The sequence below is a fragment of the Sciurus carolinensis genome, chromosome 4, assembly GCF_902686445.1.
Source record: "Sciurus carolinensis chromosome 4, mSciCar1.2, whole genome shotgun sequence".
Taxonomy (NCBI): domain Eukaryota; kingdom Metazoa; phylum Chordata; class Mammalia; order Rodentia; family Sciuridae; genus Sciurus; species Sciurus carolinensis.
This window is the reverse complement of record NC_062216.1, coordinates 110,535,410-110,562,349: the sequence shown is the minus strand read 5'-3', so window position 1 is coordinate 110,562,349 and position 26,940 is coordinate 110,535,410. Positions and strand designations below refer to the sequence as shown.

The window sequence follows — 26,940 nt, the reverse complement described above, 5'->3', positions numbered from 1 at the left end:
ATATGTGTATATATAAATAATCAGCTAATATATAAAAATTTTTAGAGGGAAATTTGGGAATGCCTATTATAATGTTGAATATATATGCTTTTCAAACTAGAGATACTACTTCTATGAATTTATACCAGAAATATATACCTCCAAGTAAGCAAGAGTACAAGCATATTCACTGCAGTCTTGTCCATAATGATGAAGAACCCGAAGCAACCTAAATGTTCATTGGCAGGGACCTGGCTAAATTAGTTGTATTATAGAGTGTAACATTCTGTGGTCCTGAAAGGCTGCAGTAGATCTTATGTTCTGACATAAAGATGTCCAAAAGGAAATAAATAATTGATGAACAGCACATTAACATAAAACTATTGTATTTTTTAAAAAAATTTTGTGTTCATGTGTGATGTGTGTTAACTTCTCTGTGTCTAAATTTTCTCATCTGTAAAACAGATACAGTGGGGGTTGTGGCCCAGTGGCAGAGTGCTTGTCTGGCGTGTGTGAGGCCCTGGGTTCAATTCTTGGCACTGCATATAAATAAATAAAAAGGTCCATCAACAACTAAAAAATATTTTTAAAAAGCTTGTGTAGTAATGATAAATAAAATGAGATAACATTCATAAGAGCTTACAGTAGTGATGGATGCATAGTGGTATGCATTTGCTATTGTTATTATACATAGGACATTTAATAAAGAAAGTTTATATTCCAAACTGTGACAGAGATTATCTTTGAGAAATGGAATTGGCTTGGGGGAAGGGTTGAACAAGAGCAGATAGGGACTTCTATTTATTGTGTATTTCCACATAACTGTTGACAGTGAGGAGGCCTATCCTTTGATAAATCACTCTGACCAAGGAGTCTAGACAGTAAAGAAAATGACAGCTCAGACTTGGCACTCCTTTGAGATCTGCAGAAGAGAGATTCCCCAAAGGGAAAGAGGAGGGTGAAGAAAGGTGGAGGTGTGGGAGATGAGAAAGATGCTGAGGGATTCCACACAACTACTGAACCACTGACCTAATTAAAGATTTAAAATTTTTAATTTGCATAAAACTTTATGAAGGCCAGTGTTTTTCTGGACTTAGCACTGTAACAATTCACTTGGTTACAGTTATACTAAAAAAAGCGATTTGTGTTTAATTTGTCCTCGGAATAAAAGCTATACAAAGAATAAAAGCTATACAAACTGTCGTAAGTGCCCAAAACAGACATTGAAAAAGAAATGGGGACCTGGGTGTGTCAAGGTCAGTGGTAGAGTGCTTGCTTAACATGCATGAGACCCTGGGTTTAATTCTTGCAAGAGAGAGAGAGAGAGAGAGAGAGAGAGAGAGAAAGAGAGAAAGAGAGAGAAAGAGGGAGAAAGAGAGGGAGAAAAAGAGAGAGAGAAAGAAAGAAAAAGAAAGAAATACAGACTAGAAAAACATGGGTAGTTTTTAATAATTATGAAATAAATGTCGATGTTCTATGGAGACCATTTCTCTTCAACTAATGTTACTACCTCTATTATATTATGAAGAGAACATCTGCACTAAAAAGGCAAACAGCTAAAGCAAATGTTATGTTTATGAATTATTTTTAATCAGAGCCTGTGACAGACACAGGCTTTGTTAAGACTATGTGATATATAAACTAAACCTAAATGTGTGCTCTGTTAACTAGCCTCTGACCTCAAGTATTGTGCCAGGCACTGTTTTGCTTTTTTCACCTTTTATGTTTAAAACCATTCCGTAAGGTGGGTTTATCATCGTCATTTGACACAGAAGGAAGGTGAAATACAAAGAGGTTGCCATGCATCGGATAAGCTCTGAAACTGAAATTGGGACCTCTGGTGTTTCCATTATGCTGCCCTACCTCCAGACAACCACGGCCAGAGGGAGGGTAATGGGAACCCTGTGGAGAGGGCGCTGAAAATTCTCAGGGACCTCAGTGATCGTCCACCATCTAGCCTGGTGACTTTTAACTATGATTTTTCTTTCCTTGGTGCTAAGTTTGGAACCCAAGGCCCAGAAAATGCTAAGTATGCGCTCTGCCACTGAGCTATACCCACAGCCCTAAAACCATAATTTTTAAAAAAGAATTGACCTTTTAAATAACTTTTATTGAAATATAATTCACATACCATACTTGGTTTACCAATTTTAAGTTTGCGATTCAGTGGGGTTTAGTGTAGTCACACAACTGTGCAGCTATCACCACATTCAATTTCATATCTTTATCACCTCCCAGAGAAACTCTATACCCATTAGCAATCAGTCCCCTTTCTTTCCTTCTCCAGTGCAAGACAACCACTAATCTACCTTCTGTCTCTTTAGATTTAACTATTGTATACATTTCATATAAATAGATTCATATAATATGAATGGCTTCTTTCATTTAGCATGATATTTTCAAACTACATCCATGTTATAGCGTGTATCAGCACTTCATTCTTTTTTATGACAGAATAATATTCCACTGTATGTACATATTCCACATTTTGTTTTTCCACTCATCATTTGATGGACATTTGGGTTGTTCCACTTTGGGGTTATTATGAATAATGCTATTGTGAACATTCATGTGTAAGTTTTTGTGTGGACCTGGGTTTCCATTTCTCTTTCTTAATTTTCATTTTTATTTTTGCAGTACTGGGGATTGAATCCAGGACTTTACGTTTTTAGGCAAGCACTCTACCACTGTGCTCTATTTCCAGACTTATTTTTATTTTTTTAAATATATTTTTAGATGTTGATAGACCTTCATTTTATTCACTTATTTATATGCAGTGCTGAGAATCAAACCCAGTGCCTCACACATGCTAGGCAAGCGCTCTCCTACTGAGCCACAACCCCAGTCTTATTTTTATTTTTAATTATACACATTATGGGCTGCAGTGTGATCATTTGACACATGTATACATTTCTCTTGAGTGTTTAAACACATACACTTGAGTAGAATTGCTGGATCATATGAAAACTGTTTAATCTTTTACTGAACTGCCAGACTATTTTCTAAAGATGCTTTTTACATTTCCACCAGCAGTGCACGAGGGTTCTGAATTCTCTATATTCTTGCTAACACTTGTCAAACTACAATTCTGTTAAACACACCCCACAGTAAGAAATATTTTGCATTCCTATCTAGTTTAGATGCACACAAATAACTGAAACAAAAGCTTTATAAAAGAATAGTTAACTACAGTATGTGTAATGCACTCGACATTTTTTTATTGCATTCCTTTCTTTTTCATTAAAACAATCAGGCTGAGAATGTAACTGAGTGGTAGAGTACTTGTCTAGCAGGTGTGAGGCCCTGAGTTTAATCCCCAGTACTGCCAACAAACAAACATGCTGGTTCTAACCACTAAAATTGATTTCATAACTCACTAATTGTGACCTGCAATTAGAGAAACAGTAGGCTATTGTAACCCCTTCATTTTGCACAAGAGGAAGTCAAGGCCCAGATAGGTGTCTTATTCAGGGACGCGTACCTAATTAGTGGCAGATGCAAGATTAGAGCCCAAGCCTGTTGGCTCCCTTCTTTAACTTTAATATCTCAATAAATTATAATTGCCTTCACATTCAGTAAATAAAAATAAAAGAATTTACATTCAGACACCATTTTTTATTCTTTGTATATTTATCTTAAACTGTACTTTGTTTTATTTATTTATTTTGCCATAATGGAAATCGAACCCAGGGCTTCATTCATGATAGGCAATAATCATTCTACCAATGAGTTACATCCCCAGCCCTTAATCAGCTTATTTACTTACTTATTTACTTATTTTGTGTTCTGGGAATTGAATACAGTTTTTTTAGGGATTGGGAGGACAGGGTCTTGCTAAATTGCCCAGACTGGCCTCAAATTTGCAGTCCTCATGGGGCACCATGGTGCACACCTGTAATCCCAGGGTCTCAGGAGGCCGAGGCAGAAAGATCTCAAGTTCAAAGCCAGCCTCAGCAACTTAGCAAGGCTCTAAGCAACTCAGTGAGACCCTGTCTCTAAATAAAATGTAAAAAGGGTTGGGGATGTAGCTCAGTAGTTAAGTACCCCTGGGTTCAATCACCAGTACCCCCCCAAATAAATAAATAAAAATGAAAGATATAACCAGAATTTTTAAAAAATATTTTTAGTCCTCTTGCCTTAGCCTTCAGGGTCACTGGGATTACAGGAGTGCACCACTGTACTCAGCTCTTATGCAACATTTTAAATTCAGCAACAAACTGGATTAGAGGGATAAAATGAAAATAACCTGATTATAGGTGTATGTGTGTGTATGGTGTGCTGGGTTGAACCCACTGCTTTATGCATGCTAGGCAAGTGCTCTGCCATTGAACTATACGCCCAGCCTCTGCAAAGTACTTGGTTTTATTATCATGAATCATTGGTCTATGCAATGATTTTGTGCTTTATGGTCAGGGGAGTTCTAGCTGAACCAAATGATGGGCATCAAATTAGGCACATCATATTTATCACTTCAGTGTTTCAGATTCAATTTGTCCAAATTTCAGTCTACTTTTAAAGACCATGCCTTTCCTTACACTCCCAAAATTCAAAGTGGGCAATATAAAATTTTTTTCTGTATTTTTTTTTTTCATTTTTCGTGGTGTACATTTAGGTCTTAAACCCTTTAATTCAGAGTTTTCAGCATTTGGTGGGGAAAACATTGGAGAGCACTTCAAAGTTCTTGTTAAAATGTGGTGTTCCTGGAACCTATTCCAGACCTGATGAATCAGAATTGTGGGTTGGGACCTGGAAATCAGTATTTGAGAAAGTTCCCTAGGTGATTCCTATATATACTCAAGTTTGTGACTCACCAAATTCAGTCCCCCACCCCACTTTTAGGTCTCATTTTAACTTCCTTTTGGTTTCTAGAATTTCAGTTTGGCTTTGTTACCTGTAGAGGTAAGTGGTTATTCATTAGCATTTGTAAGGAAACACCTGAATTATGTCAATAGAGGGAATTGACTTAAATAGCCTGTATTGATGGAGTTCAGTTTTATTCTACCTGAGTTTAGTACTAAAGACCTTTTTCTTTTTTTATGCTATATTCCACTGGTTTCACATAATTTAGAATGATTTATTTAGAATTAAAACATCTTACCATCTTATTTCATTTTTCCCCCCCAAAGTACTAACACTAGAATCTAACCAACGATTTCAACTATCTGGACTCCCTTCCTTAACAAATATTTTAACACCTAACACTTGTCAGGCACTAGTATGGAGTCTGATTGTCAGGCATTGTCGTGGCACACATCTGCAATCCCAGCAGCTTGGGGAGCTGAAGCAGGAAGATTGTGATTTCAAATCTAGCCTCAGCAATTTAGCAAGGCCCTAAGCAACTGAGCAAGACCCTGTCTCTAAATAAAATACAAAAAGGACTGGGGATGTGGCTCAGTGGTTAAACGCCCCTGGGTTCAATCCACAGTAGCAAAAAACAATAACTATTACAATGCGATCGGTGTTAGGGGTAGGTCTAGTACTTTGGGAAATTAAGAAGAAACTACTTAGCTGGGAGTGTGACTCATGATAAAGCACTTACCTAGGATGTAGGAGACCCTGAATTGGATCCCTGGTACCACAAATAACCTCCTAGCCTACTTGGGAGATCAGGAAAGCTGGAATTTATAGCATAAGGCCAAGCAGGGGTTAAAACATTTCCAGACCCAGGGTACCAGTGTGCTGGGAGGGGCAGCATGCTCAGAGAAGGCCCAGGATCAAGAGATAAATTGGGCCCACCTAAAGATTCAAGGGCAAGTTTTTGCAAAGAACCTGGCCGGGGAAATGTAAAATAACCTTTACTAATAATAATGATAAAGATGTATTGAGTACTTATTAAGATGCTAGACTGTGTTATAAGTAGTGTTATACATCCATGATACTTAATAACTTAATTCTCACAACAATGAGGTAGATTCTTTTATCCCTAATTTATAGAGGAGGAAACCTAGACGGAGTTTAATAATTTGCCCATGGTCATGCAGCTAGTAAGAGATGTGAGACTCAAACAATTCGATTCAAATTCATGGCCTAGGTCTTAGCCCCATAACCATTCTTTGTCTCCAGGTGTCATTTTTATATGGAATTTTTTACTATCTAGCTAAGGTAAGTGATGGTGTATGCTTCAGAAGTGAATAAATTGCACATTACAAATTTAGAAGAGGCAAAATAAGAACCAGTAAATTCTCTTTTTGACTTTGAACCTTGTATACATTGTTACATTATACTGTCTTCCATTTTCTATTATTTCGTTCATATGAATAAAAATTCATATGCCAACTCCTTTGGAGAAAAGTTTTTTGTGGCTAAATAAATTCAGTTTGAGGGGTAGAAATTAAGAGAGAATAATATATATGATTTTGACTGTATGTTGTGTATTTATGGAACATATGAAGCTATCCAGCATGTAGTGGAGATTCTGAGACTGAAGTCAAGAAGGTTAAGGCTGCCAGACTTGGCGGTACATGCCTGTAATCCCAGCAATTTAGGAGGCTGAGGCAGGAGGATTACAAGTTCAAAGCCAGTCTCAGCAATTTAGCAAGGCCCTCAGCATCTTAGTAAGAACCTGTCTGAAAAGAAAAAAAAAAAAAAATATATATATATATATGCTGGGGATTGTGGCTCAGTAGTTCAACCCTCAGTACCAAAAAAAAAAATTAAAAAGGTTAATTAGGGATTACAATTTGGCTTTGGGAATCATCTGGTGTAAGTGACCTTTGATTACTTGAGATAAGGTAAGCTCACTCAGAGAGAGGGTTACTTTAATCCTTGACTAGTGCCTGGGAACAGGGGTGAGTGGAGAGAAAAAGGATTCTGTGAGATAATTGAGAATAATTTGAAAGATAGGAAAGAAATCAGGAAGTTTCATTTTACCAAAAAAAAGGAAAATACAATTTTCATATATATATAGGGACTTTCAACAATTCAGTTGGCTGAGGACCATAAGAACTGAGACATGGTCTTTGAATTTAACAATAAGAGTCCTTTAGTGATCTTCAGGAGAACAATTGCAATAGAGCAGTGGGAGTAGAAACCAGGCCCAAGGGGGCAGAGGAATGGATGGAAGATGAAGAAGCAGAAATAGTGAATACGTGGAGACTGTGGTTTGGCTGTGACATAAAAGCAAAATGAGATAATAGGTTGAGAGGAAAAGGCTTAAGAGAAAAAAGAATTTTTAAAAAATTATGTATAAAAATTTCAGCTATGTGTGTAAATGTTTATATACATACGTGTCCAAAATGTCAGGCACATTTTAGATAGAGGCAAAGTCAGAGGTGAGAATATAGTGAGGTTCTAGGGAAGATTAGGAGTCCAGCTGGGAGCTGGAGTTATAACTCAGGTACAATGCAGTGGTAAAGTGTTTGCTCTGGGTAGAGCAAGGCCCTGGGTTTGATCCCCCCCGCTGCCCAAAATGAGTACTGATGAAATGTTGTGACACTTATTTTTTGCTTGCCATAGGCATGAAGGGGGAAAGATTACATCTGAGGGTGCTTGCTTTTTTCCATCTTTTATCCCTGGAGTGGTGAAGTGTGAATCTGCAAGGGTGAATGTTTATAAACACTCAGTGAGCATCACTCGGAAAACTTAATCTTATTGGTGAGCACTTTCCGTAAGTGAAATTGCTTCTCAATTATACAGCTTCTTTTTCATTATTCTTGCTCTGAATCTTAGTGGTTTTTTAAGGCACAAAATATCCTTAAAAGGAGATTAAAAAAAAAAATGGAGCCAGGCACAGTGGTGCACACCTGTAATCCCAGCAACTCAGGAGGCTAAAGCAGGAGGATTACAAGTTCAAAGTCAGTCTAAGCAACTTAGCAAGATCCTGTCTCAAAATAAAAAATTAAAAAGGGACCTGGGATTGTGGCTTAGTGGTAGAGTGCTTGCCTCGCCTGTGTGAGGCACTGGGTTCGATCCTTAGCACCACATAAATAAATAAAGGTATTGTGTCTATCTACAACTGAAAATAAATAAATAAAAAGGGCTCGGGATGTGGTTCAGTGGTTAAGTGATTCTGGTACCCCACTATACCAAAAAAAAAAAAAAAAAAAAAAAAAAAGAGTTCGAAGAAGCAGTTAAAATTACTGAATCATTCACAGTTCTGAAATACAATATATGCTTTCTCAACAACTAGTCTTGGAACTGCAATGAGGAACATTTATTTTCCAGATTAATTGTGTTTCAGATAAAACTTAAAGCTTCATATAGTTTCATTCAAGACATATTAATAAAGTTCCTTTTATTTAGGAAAGCAATGCCAGAAGGGCAAGAGGCAAAGTAGATCTGTCCTCTGACCTCAAGTATCTTTTTGGGACTGGGATTGTGGCTCAGTGGTAGCATGTGTGAAGTACTGGGTTCAATCCTCAGCACCACATAAAAATAAATAAATAAAATAAAGGTATTGTGTTCATCTACAACTAAAAGAAATTTTTAAAAATCTTTCTGTTGAATATAATTTATAAAATTATGATAAGGTAGTAGGTGTGGCCTATGCTTATGGAGATAGGGCTGGGGCAGTTGAGGAAAGGGTTCTGTGAGGAACTAGTCTCTCGGTTGAGTTTTTAAAGGTGAGTAGATTGGGGCTGGGGATATAGCTCAGTTGGTAGAGTGCTTTCCTCCCAAGCATAAAACCTTGGGTTCAGTCCCCAGCACCACAAAAAAAAAAAAAAAAAAAGATGAGTAGGAGATAACATTCCAAATGCAATGAAAAAGTATATGGTGTATCAAGGGAGGAGAAACTTGTAATGGTATAATTTTTAAAATTCTAGATCTCTTCAGAAGTCAAAGTTCTATGGGACTTAATTCTTTACTATGAGAAAAAGAAGGTACAAATAAGCAGAGGGAATGTTAAAATCAATCTTAGGATGCTGGATTAGAGTCAGAAGAATCCATATGAATTTATAGTTTATAAAATAAGTACACATAGGTAGGTAGATGGATATGGAGAAAAATATAGAAAAGTATATATATACATGCATATATTTCCGGGTTCTTTCTACTGAGCAAACCTAGAAGCAGTGACATCTGTAGTAATGAATATGCCTAGTGCCCAGATCTTGTTTCTCCAATGAAGGGAAACAAGCAGGCTGGACAGGCTCATACCTGTAATCCCAGCAGCAGGGGAGGCTGAGACAGGAGGATCATGAGTTCAAAGCCAGCCTCAGCAAAAGTGAGGTGCTAAGCAACTCTGTGAGACCCTGTCTCTATATAAAATACAAAATAGAACTGAGGGTATGGCTCCGTGGTGGAGTGCCCCTGAGTTCAATCCCTGGTATGCCACCCCCTTCCCTGCCAAATAAATAATAAAATAAAATAAAAAATAGAAAAGGAGCCAGGGTTGTAGCTCAGTGATAGAGTATTCCTAGATTCAATCCCCTGAGTACCACAAAAAAAAAAAAAAAAAGAAGAGAAAAAAGAAATGAAACTTGTATTCTGAAAAATCATTATGTGGAAATGTGTTTCATATTACTTTAAAAAAAAAAAGATTCCCTTTTGTACTTTGAAGTTTTTAGGGTTTTTTTCCCCTTTTAATTAGTTGCTTCCTTTTACCTTTTGACATTCAAACTGAGAAGAATTTTAGAAAAAGTGTAAAATTCTACCTTCATTTCTAAAAAAATGACATTTTTTCTCAATAAATGTGTTTATAGAATTTTTTCTCTAGTTTTTTTATATGTGTCGGGAGGACTGGGAATGGAACCCAGGGGTGCACTACCACTGAACTATAAACTCCACCCCTTTTTATTTTTTATTTTTAACAAGATAGAATCTTGTTAAATTTCCCAGGTTTGTTTGCCGTTCTGGGGATTGAACCTAAGATCTTACACATGCTAGACAAGTACTGTACCACTGGGCTGCCTCCCCAGCCCTGTCCTCTAGTTTTTTGAAGCTGTATTGAAGTAACTTATACTGCTTACCCAAGCAATCTCTCTGGAGCTAGAGAAAAAGAGAAGGGTAATTGAGATTGGATTTATAAGAATAGGATTTTGTTAGTAGCTTTGGAAAGAGCTGGTTGGGATGGAAGTTCATTTGCTTTCATCCCAGCCTGGTTTCTGAAAGACAATAACCTTGATCAGATGAGCCTGTAAATGAATTTATTAGAATGGGTTTCCTGGAGCAGCTGCAGCCCTCACCTTAAGCTGTAGCTTGAGGAAGTAGATGCCTGGGGCCAAATTTCCCAGTGAGTCTCTGCCCAACCCTTACTTTTCAAGGACCTTTCAAGAGATCTTATCTCTAGGCCCCAGATCACCCTTAGGACAGATTAGCTGTCCCACCTCAAGCTACCTGGCCTGATTAAAGAACATTGAACAGGGAGTTAGAGCTAAGGAGCTCTAATACTAACTAGATGGTGATTTGGGAAAATTTTTGGACCTTTATGTGGCTCAGTTCCCTCATTGTATAAAAGGAAATTTAGTTACTTAATTTCTAAGGCTCTCTCCTGATGTCAAAATCTCCAGTATATATATATCTAAATCTGAAGACATTTTCTTTCTTAGCAAACTGTTGCTTTCTTTATATCTAATTATTATTTGTTTTTGTTTTACAATTCCAGCTTTTTTTTTTTAACTTTATTTTATTTAGCTTTGTATGTGGTACTAAGGATTGAACCCAGTGCCTCATGCATGCTAGGCAAGTGTTCCACCACCGAGCCACCATCCCAGCCCTATTATTTGTTTTATTTTTCTAGTTTCTGAGGCTAAAATCTTGTGTTTTTATATCTGTTTCCTTTGACTCTTGCATTCATCCGTCTACAAGTTCAGCAGTTTTTTTCCTTAGTTGTACATGGACACAATACCTTTATTTATTTATTTTTAAGTGGTGCTGAGGATCGAACTCGGTGCCTTACATGTGCTAAAGGCAAGCATACTACCACTGAGCCACAACCCCAGCTCCCAATCCAGCAGTTTTGCCTTGACAGTTGAAGTGCCAGTAGCATGCATATCACCTGTGAAGATGGGTTTTGAAGTTTGAAGTCTGGAAATGGGACTCATATCTAAGAGAGACTGGGTGTGTGTAGAGCAAAACCATACCTTTAACACAGCCCATAAAAACCAAGATGTTCATTTACAGTGGAGAGTATTTCAAGCTGGACTTGGATAACTTTAAGTTGCCCTGGGAGTAGGAATGATTATCTCTGTTGCTCACCATTCTGGGAAGATTCAGTTGTCCTTCGCTGGGTAGGTCATGGAGGTTGGTTCCAGGATCACGGCGGATGCCAAAATCTGTATAGGGCTGGGGATGTGGCACAGTGGTAGAGTGTCTGCCTGGCATGCACAAGCTCTGGGTTCGATCCCCAGCACCACCCAAATTAAAAAAAAAAAAAAATCTGTGTATGTTCAAGTCCTTCTATAAAATAGTACAGTATTAACACATACCCTACATACATCCTCCCATATAGATTAAATTGCTTCTAGATTACTTAAAATGACTAATACAATGTAAATGCTATGTAAATACTTGTTATACTGTATTTTTTTTAGGAAATAATGACAAAAAAAAAAAAAATCTGTGTTCAGGGCAGATTTTTGTTTGTTTTGGTACCAGAAATTGAACCCAGGGGCACTTTACAACTGATCCACATCCCTGGCTCTTTTTATTTTTTATTTTGAGACAGCGTGTCCCTGAAGTTGCTTAGGTCCTTGCTAAATTGCTGAGGTTGGCCTTGAACTTGGATCCTTCCGCTCCCGCCTCCCAAAGTGCCGAGATTACAGGCATGGACCACCATCCCCAGTGCAATTTTTTTTTCAAATATTTTTTAATCCGTGGTTGGTTTATTCCATGGATGTGAAACTCAAGGATACGGAGGTCCCAACTGTACTTGCCACTACTGAAAAATAATTTATATGGTTTTGCAGTAAGGTGGTTCAGAAATTTTTCTACCCAGTTTTCTACTTTGGCTAAAATTGATGGTTTTGATCATTGTTCAGTACTTGTAGTATAAAGAAAATGGACTTTGGAATTAAACAATATAGATTTGGTCAGATGTGGTAGCTTGCCCCTGTAATCCCAGTGACTCAGGAGGCTGAGGCAGGAGGATTGCATGTTCAAAGCCAGCCTCAGCAATTTAACAAGGCTCTAAGCAACTTAGTAAGACCCTGCCTCAAAATAAAAAAATAAAAATAAAATAAAAAGGGCTGGGGATGTGGCTTGGTGGTAAAGCACCCCTGGGTTCAATCCTGGTTTAAAGAAAAATAGAAAACAATATAGATATGAATCTCAATTCTGCTACTTTAATAACTCTGATTTTTGTAAAGTTATTTAATATATCTGAATCTCAGTTTCTTCATCAAAAATATAATAAAACCAAGCTTGTAGCGGGGTTGTGAGGAGATTTGTGGTTTGGGTAATGTAGGTGTTTCAAAAAATTTTTTATTCTAAGCGAGTCTGTTTTCTAACAGTACCTGTAAATTTGAAGTTTCCTGTTGTGTATCACTTGGATTTTTCTTGATTATGTGTATATTTCAACATGCATAAAGCAAAACTCTCCCTTTTCTTTCTGTATTTACCCTTAGTCTTTTAATCGTTCAGGCTTGGTGATGCCAGCTTTGATTCCTTCTCTTACCTTAAGTCCCATTTATTCTCAAAACTATCAATTCTCCTTACATATCTTTTATTCCCACCTATCCTACTTTAAACCTTGATCATGCTGGGTGTGGTGGTGCACACTTATAATCCTAGTAGCTCTGGAGGCTGAGGCTGGAGGATGGCAAGTTGGAGGCCAGCCTTAGCAACTGTGTGAGAACCTGTCTCAGAAAATTTAAAAGGGGTGGGAAGTAGCTAAGTGGTAAAGCACCCCTGGGTTCAGTCCCCAGTACCAAACAAAACAAAAAACCTGATTATCTCTCATTTAGACAGTTTTAGGATCTTCTAGTAAAGTATAATCCAGTCTCTTCTCTTAGCAAGTTATACACTGTTGCAGAATAATCTTTTTTAAGACATGGTGTTCATTATGGTTTTTCAGAAACTTTCTTTTTTTCACTGTGGAGACTGTGAATAATCCAATGTAGAGCTTTTATCTTACAGATGTGACTATTGAGCTCAGAGGAAAATTTTTTTAAAAAAAATTTGCCATAAAGGTCATGCATGTGCTGAGGAATAACACATTAAGACTAGACTTCAAACCCAGCATGGTAGTGCATGTCTGTAATCCCAGCAGCTCGGGAGGTTGAGGCAGGAGGATTACAAATTTAAACCCAGTTTCAGCAATTTAGGGAGACCTTTTCTCAAAAAAAAAAAAAAAAATTAGAAAGGGCTGGAGATTTGGCTCAGTCGTTAAGCACCCCTGGGTTTAAACCCTAGTACCATAAAAAAAAAAAAAAAAAAAAAAAAAAACTAGGCTTCATTTCTGCTCACTCACAAGCTGATCTTTGCACTTTTGGAATATGTCCCATATTCCTTAATATGGTTTCAAGACTCTTCCCAGTCTGGCCCCATCCTGCCTTTTCCTATCTTATTTTCAAGTTCTTTTGCAACCAGAATCTAACTCACCCCCTAAAGATGTTCTCCTACCTCAGATGTACTTTATTCCTCCTGCTCTTACTGTGAAACCCTGTCCATTCCTGAAATTCCAAGTCAATCCAATATCTTTTTTCTTCCCTCCCCTCAAGCCAAAAATCCTGTCCTCCTAGACTGTGCGTTGCCTCTAACCACATTCTGTATATTTGTTATATACTAGTAAGGCCAATAGAGTATGAACACCATTTAGATAGGGATCTCTCCATTTTTGGGGGTGAACAATTTATTCCTTGTGTAGAAGGTGCACTTATACTAAGTATATGTTCTAACTTTCCATAGCATTCTAGCCAGGAGTAATCAAAACCAGACGTGAAATTAACTCCTTTTTCTTTATCATGCTCAGTCCCTCACAAAATTTGTGATTTTCTTTTTGTTGTTGTTGTTGTTGTTGTTTTGAGATAGTGTCTCCCTATGTTGCCCAGGCCAATCTTGAATTCTCCGAGCTCATCCTTTTAAGTAGCTGGGACTATAGGCAAAATGCCACAGACCCAGCTCTACTCTTCCTTTTTTATGAACAGATTTGAGAACAAACCTTGTGTGTGTGTGTGTGTGTGTGTGTGTGTGTTTTCTCTTTCATCCAAAATTGACCACTGTAGAACTGACAACATTTATACACATACCTATGTTGGATGCGTAATTTTGCCAAATAATGTCTTAGAGTGTTGGTCAACAATTCCTAAGTTTGTTTTAAAGGGTCAATATTGTGGTTTTACTTAATTAAGTTTGGCCAAATTGTTTGTTGCTTGCACATCTTTTTCTCATTAGCAAAAAAGGCTTACTGGTGAGTCTGTCAGTTACAAACTGGGAAGTAGATACACAAATAGGTATCATGTTTTATTTGGTACATTCAGGTTTATTTAGGAAAACATGAGTAATATTGAGATTTTTTTTTTCAGAAAGAAGATATAACATTGAAAAAAAACCTAACGTTTATTATTTATCTATTCTGGATTAGAGTCATTTCTTCTTTATCTTATTTATTCCTCAAAAAATATACCATTGTTGTGCCAAGTATGTTAGCACACGCCTGTAACCCCAGTGACTTGAGAGTCTGAGGCAGGAGAATTGCAAGTCTGAGGCCAACCTGGGCAACTTAGTCAGACCCTGTCTCAAAATGAAACTAAAAAGTGCTGGGGGTATAGCTCAGTGATAGAGCACCCCTGTGTTCAATTCTAGACCAACACAAACAGAAAAATAAACACATCTTTTATTACTGATGAAAAATCTAAGTTTTAGGAATGGCACAGATCATTGAGGTGTGAGGCCATCACTCACACTTGGGCCTATATGTTGCTAATGCCAGAGCTCTTACCATTGCTGGGAACTCTGTTGCCTTTCAGGGTAGGTACTAAGGTAAATCAACAAAAACAACAAAATTAGTATTATCTTCAGATGAGGTTTTAGTGCTGCGTGTGAAAAGCAGCATGGTCTGTTAGAGTTGTCTTTCACCTACTTTGCATCATGGGACTTTTATTGTGAAAGAGCAGCCCAGCACCCTATGTGTTCCACTGTTGTCAGGGCTGTTGGAAACAGTACTTCACGGACCACTTATTCTATCAGATTACTTATGCTCTGCAGTTGTCAAGAGAACTGAAAGTAGTACTTTAATGTATACTTTTTGCTCTTCAAATAAGGAAATTATTGACTCATTTCTAATCTCACCTCTTCTGGATAGAAGTTGGAATTCCTTTGATAATTACTGGTGGAAAAAAAAATCCAGGTTAATGAGTAGAGACTGATGTTGAGAGTTTGGCTTTGGGTATTCTTTGGCTTGGGGGACTTTAGAAAAGAGTTTTTTTTTTTTTTTTTTCCACCAGGGATTGAACCCAGGGACATTTAACCACTGAACCACATCCCCAGCCCTTTGTATTTTGAGTCAGGATCTTGCTGAGTTGCTGAGGGCCTCACTAAGTTGCTGAGGCTGGCCTCAAACTTGGAATCCTCCTGCCTCAGCCTGCCAAGTCCTTGGGATTACAGGTGTGCGCCACTGTGCCAGCAGAAAAGAATTTAAGTATGGAAGTTGTAGCTTCTAAATTTAAAGTACATTTTACTGATCAGCTAACAATAGTAAGAATATAACAAGTGCCAATACTAATATATCATACTTAAAATGTTCTTCATACTACTCTAACATGCCCAATATTTTAAATGTATTATTGCCATAAATCTACATTAAAACCCTAGAAAGCTAAGTATAGTCCTCCTTTTCCTCATTTAGCTGAAGAAACTAAAACTCTAAAGATTATACCTCCCTTCTACTCCATGAGGATTGAACCCAGGGCCTTGCCTGTGCTAGGCAAATGCTCTATCACTGAGCTCCACCCCCAGTCCCAAAGTTATGTAATTTGTTCAAGATAACAAAGTTATGATTTTAATGAAGTCTGCCTAGCCTGAAAGCCCTTGCTCTTTCTATTAGGCCATGCAGAGTCCCCACTCTCTTTCCACAGCTGAACAGCTGGTGCTGCAGAGCACGGGGAGAGAAGCCTACCAACAGAAGCCTGGATGTAGGCAGAACCTAATTTGGATCTGACTCTACTGAGATGCAGATTGTACCCCTTCTGGGATGTAATTCCGAAGAGGGGAACATTTTACTCTAAGTGTGACTTTGGAACAGGCTTAAGTTCAGGGAAAGGCCAGTTGATATTTGCCCAGTGGGACCAGTCATAAAATGATAGACCTGGAAGGGACCTTAGAGATGATCTGGTCTAACCCTCTTTTACGGGAAACTACAACCCAAAGATATTGAATCATTTGACCAAGTTCACACAGTTTTGGGGAGAAGTGGTATAAAGAGTAGAGTCTGTTGGTTTGGGCTCTTTGCTCTCTTACTTTTCCCACTCCACTGTCAATCTTTGGATGCTGGAGATTCCTCTCCTGTGTCTAATATTCTGACTTTCTTTATTTCATAGGTGTTTCAGTATCTGTAGACAAGATGGAATCAACTCCATTTAATAGACGGCAATGGACTTCACTATCTTTGAGGGTTACAGCCAAAGAACTTTCTCTTGTCAACAAGAACAAATCATCAACTATCGTGGAAATATTCTCCAAGTAAGTGCTGATCATGGTTCAAAAAAAGACCATCTGTCTTGAGCACACATTACCACCTGTCGGGGAAACTGTAAAATGACTTTATTGAGTACCATACAGGGTACCATGGAGAAGAAGGATGATAATAACCAGGAGACATTTTATGTATGTATGTATGTATGTATGTTTGTATGTATGTATTCAGCAGTACTGGAGATTGAACCAGGAGCATTTTTGGGGGTGAGGTACTGGGGATTTAACTCTGGGTGATTTACCACTGAGATATATCCCCAGCCCTTCTAACTTTTTCTATTTTCTTAATTTTTTTAAAAATTATAGATGGACACAATACCTTTATTTATTTATTTATTTATTTATTTTTATGTGGTACTGAGGATGGAACACAGTGCCTTACACATGCTAGGCAAGCACTCGGTATCACTAAAGCGACAACTTCAGTCCTATGCTTTTTATTTTTTTGAAACAGGGTCTCACTAAGTTGCTGAGGGCCTGGCTAAATTTCTCAGGCTGACCTCAAACTTGTGATGCTCCTGTCTCAATCTCCTAAGTCACTGGGATTGAAGGCGTGCACCACAGGGCCTGGCCCAACCTTCCTGATCTTAAGATTCACCTGGAGTACTTACTAATAATACGGTGTTCCAGTTATCTATTGCTGTGTTTTATTTATGTTTTTCAAGACTGAGGACCAAACTCACGGTCTTGTGCTTGCTAAGCAAGCGCTTTGTCACTGAACTAAATCCCCAACTCCTATTGCTGTGTTTTAAAAGATCCTAAGTGCTGGGGATTTAGCCCTTGCCCAACATGCACAAGGCCCTTGGTTCAATCTATAGTACCTTAAAGAAAATCTTAGACTGGCATTGAAAGATGAATAAATAAAGAAATTATGGTGTATATATACATGATGGGGTATTATTCAGCCATAAAAAGAATTAAATCACATCATCTGCAGGAACATGGCTGGAACTGGAGGTCATGATGTTACATGAAATAAATCAGACACAAATATCACATGTTTCTCTACTATGTGGAAATTAAAGAAAAAATGATGACCTGAAAGTAGAAGAAAGACAAATTGGGAAGGGGAAACAGATATGGGAGGGTGAAAGAAGAGGAAGTAATAGAGGGCATTAGGGAGGGTGGATTCAAGCAAAGCATGATATATGCATGTAAGTAAATGTCCTATTAATTTGTACAGTTAGCCAGACTGTGGCACACATTTTGTAATCCCAGCAACTTGGGAGACTGAGGTAGAAGGATGGTTCAGAAGTTTAAGGCAAGCCTCAACAATTTAGCAAGACCCTCAGCAAATTAGAAAGATCCTGTCTCAAAATTTTAAAAAAAGGTGGGGGTTGGGGATATAGCTCAGTGGTAAAGCACTCCTGGGTTCAATCCCAAGGACAAAACAAAAATCTATATAATCTATATAATTAGTATGAATTAATCATATTGATTAAAAAATTGTTGGGAGCCTGGCATGGTGGCACACACCTGTAATCCCAGTGACTTGGGAGGCTGAGGCAAGAGGATTGCAAATTCAAGGCCAGCCTCAGCAACTCAGTGAAGCCCTAAGCAACTTATTGAGACCCTGGCTCAAAATAAAAAATAAAAAGGGCTGGGAATGTGGCTCAGTGTTTAAGCACCTCTGGGTACCAAAAAAAAAAAAAAAAAAAAAAAAAAAATCTTGGGCTATGGGATGTACCTCAGTGGTAGAGTCCCTGCTTAGCATGCTTAAAGCCCAGGGTTTGATCCCTAGAATCATAAAAACAGATATCTCCAAAATTTAGAGGCATAAAATAATGACAACATTTATTTTGCTTGTGAATCTTCAATTTGGATAGGGTTGTCTCTGCTGTACTTAGCATCAGCCAGGGTGGCTAAAAAACTGGGAGCCTTACTTACCTAAAGGCTCACTCACTCACAAGTCAGGCAGTTGATGCTGGATGTCATCTGGGATCTCAGCTGGGGTCATGATTGGACACCTACACATGGCCAGTACATGTGACTCTTTGGCTTGGTGGCTGGGTTCCAAGGCAAGCATCCAGAAACAGAGGGAGGGAGGGAACAAAAGAGGAAAGAAACTAGAAGTTGTGTTCCCTTTTATGACCTTAGCCTTGGAAGTCATATGCTATCACTTTTACCACATTCTCTTCATAGAAGTGAGTCACGAAGCCTGAGGATATAGCTCAGTAATAGAGTGCTTGCCTACTATATGCAAGGACCTGAGTTCAATCCCCAGTACCTCAGAAAGAAAAAAGAAAAGAAACAGAAAAAGAATAAAAATAACCAAGGCTGACTTATATTTAGGGGGAGGAGAACTTGACTCTCCATTCTGAGGGGTGGAATGTCAAAGATTTTTTGAACATCTTTTTTAAAACCTACATACATGGCTTCCTTCCCAGGCCCTCCTAAAGATTAGGATTCTGTATCTACAAAGGGGCTCAGGAATTTGTACTTTTAACAATATCCCAGGTGATTTTTGCCTTTAGGGAAATTTAGGAATTGTTGGTAGTGGAAGACATAGACTGGTGAGTTCCAAACAGCGAACCTGAACATAAAACAAAGTAAATAAGGAAAGGATTGTAGAAGCCAAACACAAGCAAAGGGAATAGAAAGCAGGCAGTCAGGCAGAGTAAAAACAAATGGGAGAAGGGACTGTACAGTTCAATTAGGGCTAGATGGTGGGAGGCCTCCAATGCTATGTATGCTAAGTTTTGGATTTAGTTCAGTGGTGAATGCAACTGAAAGTTTTAATACAGGGAGAGTGACATGATCAGACTTGTGTTTTGGAAAGATGCTTCTGGCAACAGTGTAAAAGTCATATTGGAAAGGTGAGAGATTGATAGCATGGAAACAACTTATGAGGCTCTCTCAGGAACCCAAGTGAAAACTGCTGAGGGTGGGGGAGTAACAAGAATGGAAAGTGAGGGAAGGGATGTGAGACAGTGTTAAGATGTGATTAATGGGACTTGGAAACCCCCTGTTCTGCAGAGAAACTTCTTCACATTCTTACCCTTTTCACCCTCCTTAGCCCAACCTGCCTTAACTAAACTTGGCCTTGCCTTCACATATATTCCTGTGTGTGAGTAGAGACTGCCTGCTCTTTCTGCAGATGGGTTCCTGAAATATTCCTGGGCCAAGAGCAGACTTGCTGCTTCCCTGCAACTGCAATACTGGTTAACATCCGTTGTTTTTAGTGGCTGGTTCTAATGTCCTAAACCTGAGCTTTGAGGCTCGCATCTGACTACACTGAACTCTTCTCTCCTTTGTCACAGTGGTGTGTCAGCTTCTGACCAACCGCCTTGCTTTCACTGGAGACACCAGCTTCCAGTATCATTTGCTTCTCTGTGTTTCTTATTGGGGTTATTGACATTCTGGGTATACATCTTCCTTGTGTAGGATATCTCCTCCAAATGCTGGTAGCATCCTATGACTCTGTGACAGCCACAAAAGAAAGAAAGGAGTGGGAGAGAAAATCCAACAAGATCCTCATATATTTCCAATTGTCCCCTGGGGCCAATGATGCCCCCAGTGAAGAGTTGCTGGCCCATAATCAATGACCTGTCTGATACTTTGGAATTTCTTCATAATTTCTTAATCTTGCCAGATATGGTGATGCATGACTGTAATCCCAGCAACTTTGGAGGCCGAGGCAGGAGGATCACAAGTTCAAGGCCAGCCTCAGCAAGTCAGTGAGGCACTAAGCAACTTAGTGCGACCCTTCTCAAAATATTTTTTTAAAAAGGGCTGGGGGAATGTGGCTGAGTTGTTAAGCACCCCTGGATTCAATCTCTGGTACCAAAAAAGAAAAAAAAAAAAAATTCTTGATTTTCTCTATTTCTCAAACCTGCACCTTATCTCCTTGTTGTCCCTGCCTCCAGCCTCATCCTTATTGTCATCCAGAAAGGAAATGTTTGGAAAACCTGCATTCTGGTTAGAGCCTCTGTCCTTTGTTTGTCCCACTCTCTTATTCCTGCTCACCCTGTGCTTTGACATCACCAGGAAACTCAGGCCCTGGATGTCAGTCTTCTTCCTGGCTTCACTTCCTCCCCTGCCCAACTTGGTCAGTCACTTCAATGAAGCTCTCACCTCCTCCTGGGTGACCTCCTCATATCCTCCCTCTGTCATTGTCCATGCCAGTCAGATCTCATGAGGATTTGGGTCTTTTAATAGCACTCATGAGAGTTAGGAAATTGGAAAAGGCTGTTCTGCTCATTTTGGGAGTCTTTTTAATCTAGAAGAAAGTAAAAAGGGCTTTAGAGGTCCCCTTCTTTTAGCATGATGGGTTAACTGCCTTCTTTTTTCCGTGAAAGTCATAAGGGTAAATGGTAGTGATAGAAAATGATTAATCTTAAACCCATGAGAATATGTCTTGGAATCAGAGGGTTATCATGCAAAATTTGGTTTTGTCATTTAGTAATTATTTAACCTTGATTAAATTCATTTCATTTCACTTGGGTGTGGTGGCACATGCCTATAATCCCAGGGGCTGAGGCAGGAAGATTTCTAGTCCGAGACCAGCCTGAGCAATTCATCCAGGCTCTAAGCAATTTAGTAAGACCCTATCTCAAGACAAAAAGGGTTGAGAATATAGCTCAGTGGTAAAGCACCCCTGGGTTCAATCCCCAGTACCAAAAAATTAAAAATGGTATTTGACCTGGATGTGGCTTAGTGGTAAAGCACATGCTTAAGGAGACCTGGGTGTAATCCCCAACTACCAGAAAAAAAAAAAAAAAAAAAAAAAAAAGGAAAAGAAAAGAAAAGAAAGAAAAAAAAAAGGTGGTATATGGAGGAAGTTTAGTCTGGTCAATGTTTGTGGATTAATAAAGTTGGGCTTTATTTTCTAATTGTTAATACAATTTACCTTTATATGTATAAACGAGTAGTTTTTCTGGCAGCAGTCTCATGGGTCCTTCATAGCTCAGACTTATTTCTTTGACTAAACCTCTGTACTTTATAATTGATAAACTTGAAGTGAGGAAGGACCTATTGATGGGTCAGTTTGAACAACTAGTTTTGGTTTCACTCCCCTGTGACTTCAGCATAACATGATCCTTTACTTGATGAAAGTTGACCATTTGGGTAGCATTTGTTTCTTTGCAAGAAGTTCCTCTTTGACATCTATATTTTTTGGAATTGAAGGGAATCTGTCCTGGCAGTTTTCAAACCATCTTCACTGAGTTCTTCAGAGGAACCTAAGGGCCAGTTCTGGAAAGATGGAAAGATCTAAGGACAGAGCCCAGAACCTTCCACCCAAGCTGTCCTGTTTTGATCCCTTTTTTCTTTTTAAAATCTTAATTTTTTTTTTATTTGTCAATGGATCTTTTATTTATTTTTATTTATATGTGGTGCTGAGTATTGAACCCAGGGCCTCACACATGCCAGGCAAGTGCTCTACCATTGAGCCACATCACTAGCCTTTTTTTAATATATCGTTTAGAAAAAGGATCTTGCTGAGTTGCTTAGGGCCTCACTAAGTTGCTGAGATTGGCTTTGAACTCGAGATCCTCCTGCCTCAGTCTCCCAAACCACTGGGATTACAGGCGTGAGCCACTGTGCACAACTTGATCCCTTTTATATTTTAGGTTCTAAATAAAATGAGAGGATTATGCACCTAAAAATGCTGGAAATCACTGATTTGGCTAACCTTTGTCCCATTTCTTTGAAGATAAGGAACTTGAGGTCCAACTTTTGGGACTGAAGGTCACTCCTGGAGATGGGAGATTTGATGAACCCAAGCTCACTGATCTCTCCCTCAGTGCCATTGTGTCTCCACCTTATCATAGTCCCTCCTATGCTGGTATAACTTTAATTATTCTGAGTCCCAGGAGAAAATAAGATTTATATTTAGTTTTTTTAATGACTATCCTTCCTTCATAAGAAAAAAAATGAACTGAGTATAGTGGCACACATCTGTAATCCCAGCTACTCAGGAGGCAGGAGAATCCCAAATTTGAGGTCAGCAACCTGAGCTATCTAGTGAGACCCTTTCTCCCACTGCCCCGCCCCCCACAAAAAAGTGCTGGGGTGTAATTTAGTAGCAGAGCACTTGTGAAACGTTCATGCACCCCTGGGTTCTGTCTCCAGTACTGGGGGAAAAATGCTCTTCAGATCTCTCTTGTTAACTTCCTCTTTTTTTACTTCTCTGTAACATTTTAGTGGTGAATTTGTTCCAGAAGAAAATACATTGCCTAAATGTTGGGAGTTTCCATTTTCCCTTTTTTGGCTTTGTGTTCCCTTTGCTCTATTTGAGGGCATACAAGCAAGTCATGGCTCAGAAACTCTGTTTTCTGTCCTAAGAAAAATTTGAGACACTATTATTATTCCCCAGATGATTTTTCTATCCTCCATCAGCTGTCTGCCTCACAGCTGTGCATTAATGAGCAGTTGCAAGATTAAATTCCATATGTGAGAAAAAAGAGACTGGACCAGAAGAAAATCTGGGAAGGGAATTGAGATGAGATTTTAATTACAGAGATTTCATTGAAAAAAAAAATTCCCCTCAAATTGGATCTTCAAAATGAGCCCCCGTCCCAATAGATGCCCTTCACAGTTTATATCAGAATAATGCCAGTTGTTCTAAGTGCCTTTGAGGAAAGTCTGAAGGTTGAATCCTGGTGGAACACTGAATTCAGAAGTACTTAAATCTCAATAGCTGGGCATGGTGGCATGCGCCTGTTGTCCCAGTTTCAGGCTGGATAGGAGGATCACTTGAGCCTAGGAGTTGGAGACCAGGTTATGTAATAAAGGGTGATCCCATCTAAAACAAAACAAACAAAAATTGCTGAGGTTCAGAGTATCTTAGCACTCAGAGTACAAAATGTAAGTACCAAGCACCAAACTAGGAAGGAACAGTGGCATAGAGCATTTGTCCCTGTGCACCAACTATTTAGCAAATACCTCCTTAGAAATAAAGGACTGGGGACTGGAGTTGTGACTCAGTGGTAGAGCACTTGCCTGGCATGTGTGAGGCCCTGGATTCAATACTTAGCACCACATATAAATAAATAAAAGATCCATTGACAACTAAAAAATAAAAAAAATAAAAATAAAAATAAAAGAAATAAGGGACTGGAATATTTGCCTGGGAATTTCAAAACAGGATTCAAGACAGCCATTGGTATATACACCTGGTCTTCATATGCCTCAGTGCTAGAAAGATAGGGCTCAAGATAAAAACTATTTTAATCTTTTAAAAATCCATGTTTCTGTTAGTACAGTAAAGGGAGGGGAACCTCAGCTTGTTTACTCATCTAACCACAATGTAAATACCTTGCCTTGGAGAACAATTGACTAACTATGATCCTGTCTGCTGATTGGCTCTGGCTTTCATATATTGTATTATTGCTGTAATATACTGTAGATGATTGTTCAAGGGATGTGGAAAACTGAAGTTCAAGGACCATTCTAAGTTTCTGTTTGGCTATAATCCACTCTTTCTGAATTCCCACTTTGAAGCAATCTCTTAGACAGATAGAGCTGTAAGTGGGAAAAAATAGATGGAAATTCATCAAAGCACTATTAGTAGATATCTTTTACAGTCATAGCTTTAATATAATACCATGTGTGGGCAAACATGTCCTAAATGTGTGTGCCTAGTTTCAACCTCTCTGAGCTCTAGATGTTTGCATCTACTGTTATCACCAAATGAATGTTTTATTTAACATGACTGACACTGAACTCTTGGTCTTCCCAGGTACTGAATTTGTTTCAAAATTCCCCATTCCAGGGATGGAGATATAGCTTAGTGGTAGAGTGCTTGCCAAGCTTGAGCAAGGCATAAGGCCCTGGGTTTGATCCCCAACACTGCAAGAAAAAAAAAAAGAATTGCCCATCTCAGTTAACATTATTTCCATTGAATCAGTTGCCAGAGACCTGGAAATTATTCTATTTTTTTTTTTTTTTTTTGGTACGGGGGATTGAACCCAGGGGTGCTTAAGCACTGAGCCACATCCCCAGCCCTTTTTATACATTTTATTTAAAGGCGCAGTCTCACTGAGTTGCTTAGGACCTCACTAGGTTGCTGAGGCTGGTTTTGAACTCTGGATCCTCTTGCCTCAGCCTCCCGAGCTGCTGGGATTATAGGTGTGCACTAACACATCCAACCTGGAAATCATTCTAGACCTCTTTCCTCTGCTTCCTTTCATTACATTACTATTGATTCTACCTCTGAAATACATCTCAAATCTATTCACTTTTCTTTGTCTCCGTTGCCATCCTGGGTCAAGCGCATCTCAACACTAATGTCACCTCCCTTCTTAGCAACTACCAGTCCATTTTCCACTGTCCAGAGCACTCTTTTGAAAATATTAATTGGATCAATGACCATCCACTGTACCTAGAATTAAATTCAAAATCCTTAGCATGACCTGCAAAGCTCTACCCAATCCGCCCCAACATCCCAGCCTCATCTCCTGCCCTTGCCCTTTCTTACTGTGCTTCAGCAACACTGGAGTTCTTTGTATACCTAATTCACATGTGACACTTTCTTGCCTTGAGGCCTGTATGTGTGCTATTTTCCTGTGCCTGGAATGCTTTCTCACCTCTTTTTGCCTTGCTAACTCCTTCTGATCCAACTTTAGGGCACAGCCTAAAGGTCATTTCTTCAACAAGGATTCCTTTTTTTTTTTTTTTATTATATATTTAGGTGACAGATAATAATTGTATATTTGTGGGGTACAATATGATATTTAAATATATGAATACAATGTAGAACAGATCAGAATGATTACCATATCGAGGGTTTCCTTGACCTCCTCCCCCTTTCTCAGTTTTGTTCTTTTATTAAATTGTTTAATAATGCTCCAGTCTTTGAAGGACTAATCAGTCTCTGCACCTGTGATAACATACATGTGTATGTGCACCTGTGCTTTTGTGTTTTAATGTCTAAACTATAAGCTCTCTGAGGTCAGATATTATGTCTGTTTTAGTTATTTTTTTCAATACTTTTTCTTTAGTGCTTGGAACATAGTAGGTAGGTACCAGTAAATATTTCCTAGTTTTTTGTTTTGTTTTTTTTTTTTTTTTCCCTCTCATTTTCCCGGCAGGGGATTTGAACCGGGGTCCTTCGGCATGAAAGGCGAGCACTCTCCAAAAGGAGCCATTTCTTCAGCTCCAGTAAATATTTCTTGAATGAAACTTTGGTTGTTTTGAATTTCTCTGAAATGGAGAAAGGGAGATGCAGAATAGTTTGTATATTGTCATGTTTGTGGGTTGTTTTTTTTTTTAATTTGTACAATCTGGATATTAATCCTTTATTAGGTGTATGAGTTCAGATATTTTCTTTCATTCCATGGGAACATTCCACTCTGTTCGTAGTGTCCTTTGTTGCACATAATTTTTTCATTTTGTTGAAGTTCAATATATTTATTATTTTTCTTCTTCTTTTTTTTTGACACTACTTGGGACTGAACCCAATGCACATTCAATATGCTAGCACTCTACTACTAAGCGTAGTTCTTTTTAAAATTTATTCATTTTGAGACAGAGTGTTTCTAAGGTGCTGAGGCTGGACTTGAACTTGTAAGCTTCCTGCCTCAGTCTCTCAAATTGCTGGGATTACAGAGTGCATCACCAAACCTGGCTTATTTTTTCCTTTCGTTTGCTGTGCTTTTGGTGTTATATCCAGGAAGTCATTGCCAAATCCAAAGTTGTGAAGCTTTTTTTTTTCTGTTTTCTACTAGGAGTTTTAAAGTCTTAGATCTTACATTTAGATCTCTGATCAATTGTTTACTTAATTTTTGTACATGGCATAAGGTAAGGATTCAACTTCATTTTTTTTTTATTTGCATGTGGATGTCTATTTTTCCCGGCACCATTTATTAAAAAAGACTGTCCTCCTTTTAAATGGTTGTGATATTCTTCAAAAATCGTTGACTATATATGTGAGGGTTTATTTCTGGGCTTAGCTATTCTGTTTGCCTATGTATCAGTCTTCATGCCAGTACAACACTGTTTTGTTTTGTTTAATTGTGGTAAAATATAAAGTGTGTGTGTGTGTGTGTGTGTGTGTGTGTGTGTGTTTCTCCTGTTCTTTTTTTAGTGGCATACTTATTACCAGGAACAATCATTTTACTTCCCAAAAGGTTTCTTTATGCCAAAAGAGACATCTTGCCTGGAACGGTGTTGCACTCCTGTAATACCAGTGACTTAGGAGGCTGAGGCAGGAGGAACACAATTTAAAAGCCATCCTCAGCAACTTAGTGAGGCCCTGTCTCACAAAGTAAGAAGGATTGGGGATGCAGCTCAGTGGTGAAGCACCCTTGGGTTCAATCCACAATATCAAAAAAAAAAAAAAAAAAAAAAGACAAAACAGGGACTTAAACCCCAGACATTGTGCTGTATCCAGTTTACCAGCATTTGACCTCATCCACATGAATTTTTCTGTTATGTGAGAGCAGCTGAATG

General features: G+C 38.5%; 1 protein-coding gene across 2 annotated transcripts in view; it reads left to right on the top strand.

The window, feature by feature from the left end:
* The window catches only part of Lima1 (LIM domain and actin binding 1), an 89,867-nt gene that overhangs the window by 15,187 nt on the left and 47,740 nt on the right, over positions 1-26,940 (top strand). For both annotated transcript variants that reach the window (XM_047549268.1, XM_047549267.1), the window contains exon 2: positions 16,395-16,536. In XM_047549268.1, the coding sequence (XP_047405224.1) occupies positions 16,418-16,536 (119 nt within the window). In that variant the 5' untranslated portion in view covers positions 16,395-16,417. The remainder of the gene's footprint in view (positions 1-16,394; positions 16,537-26,940) is intronic.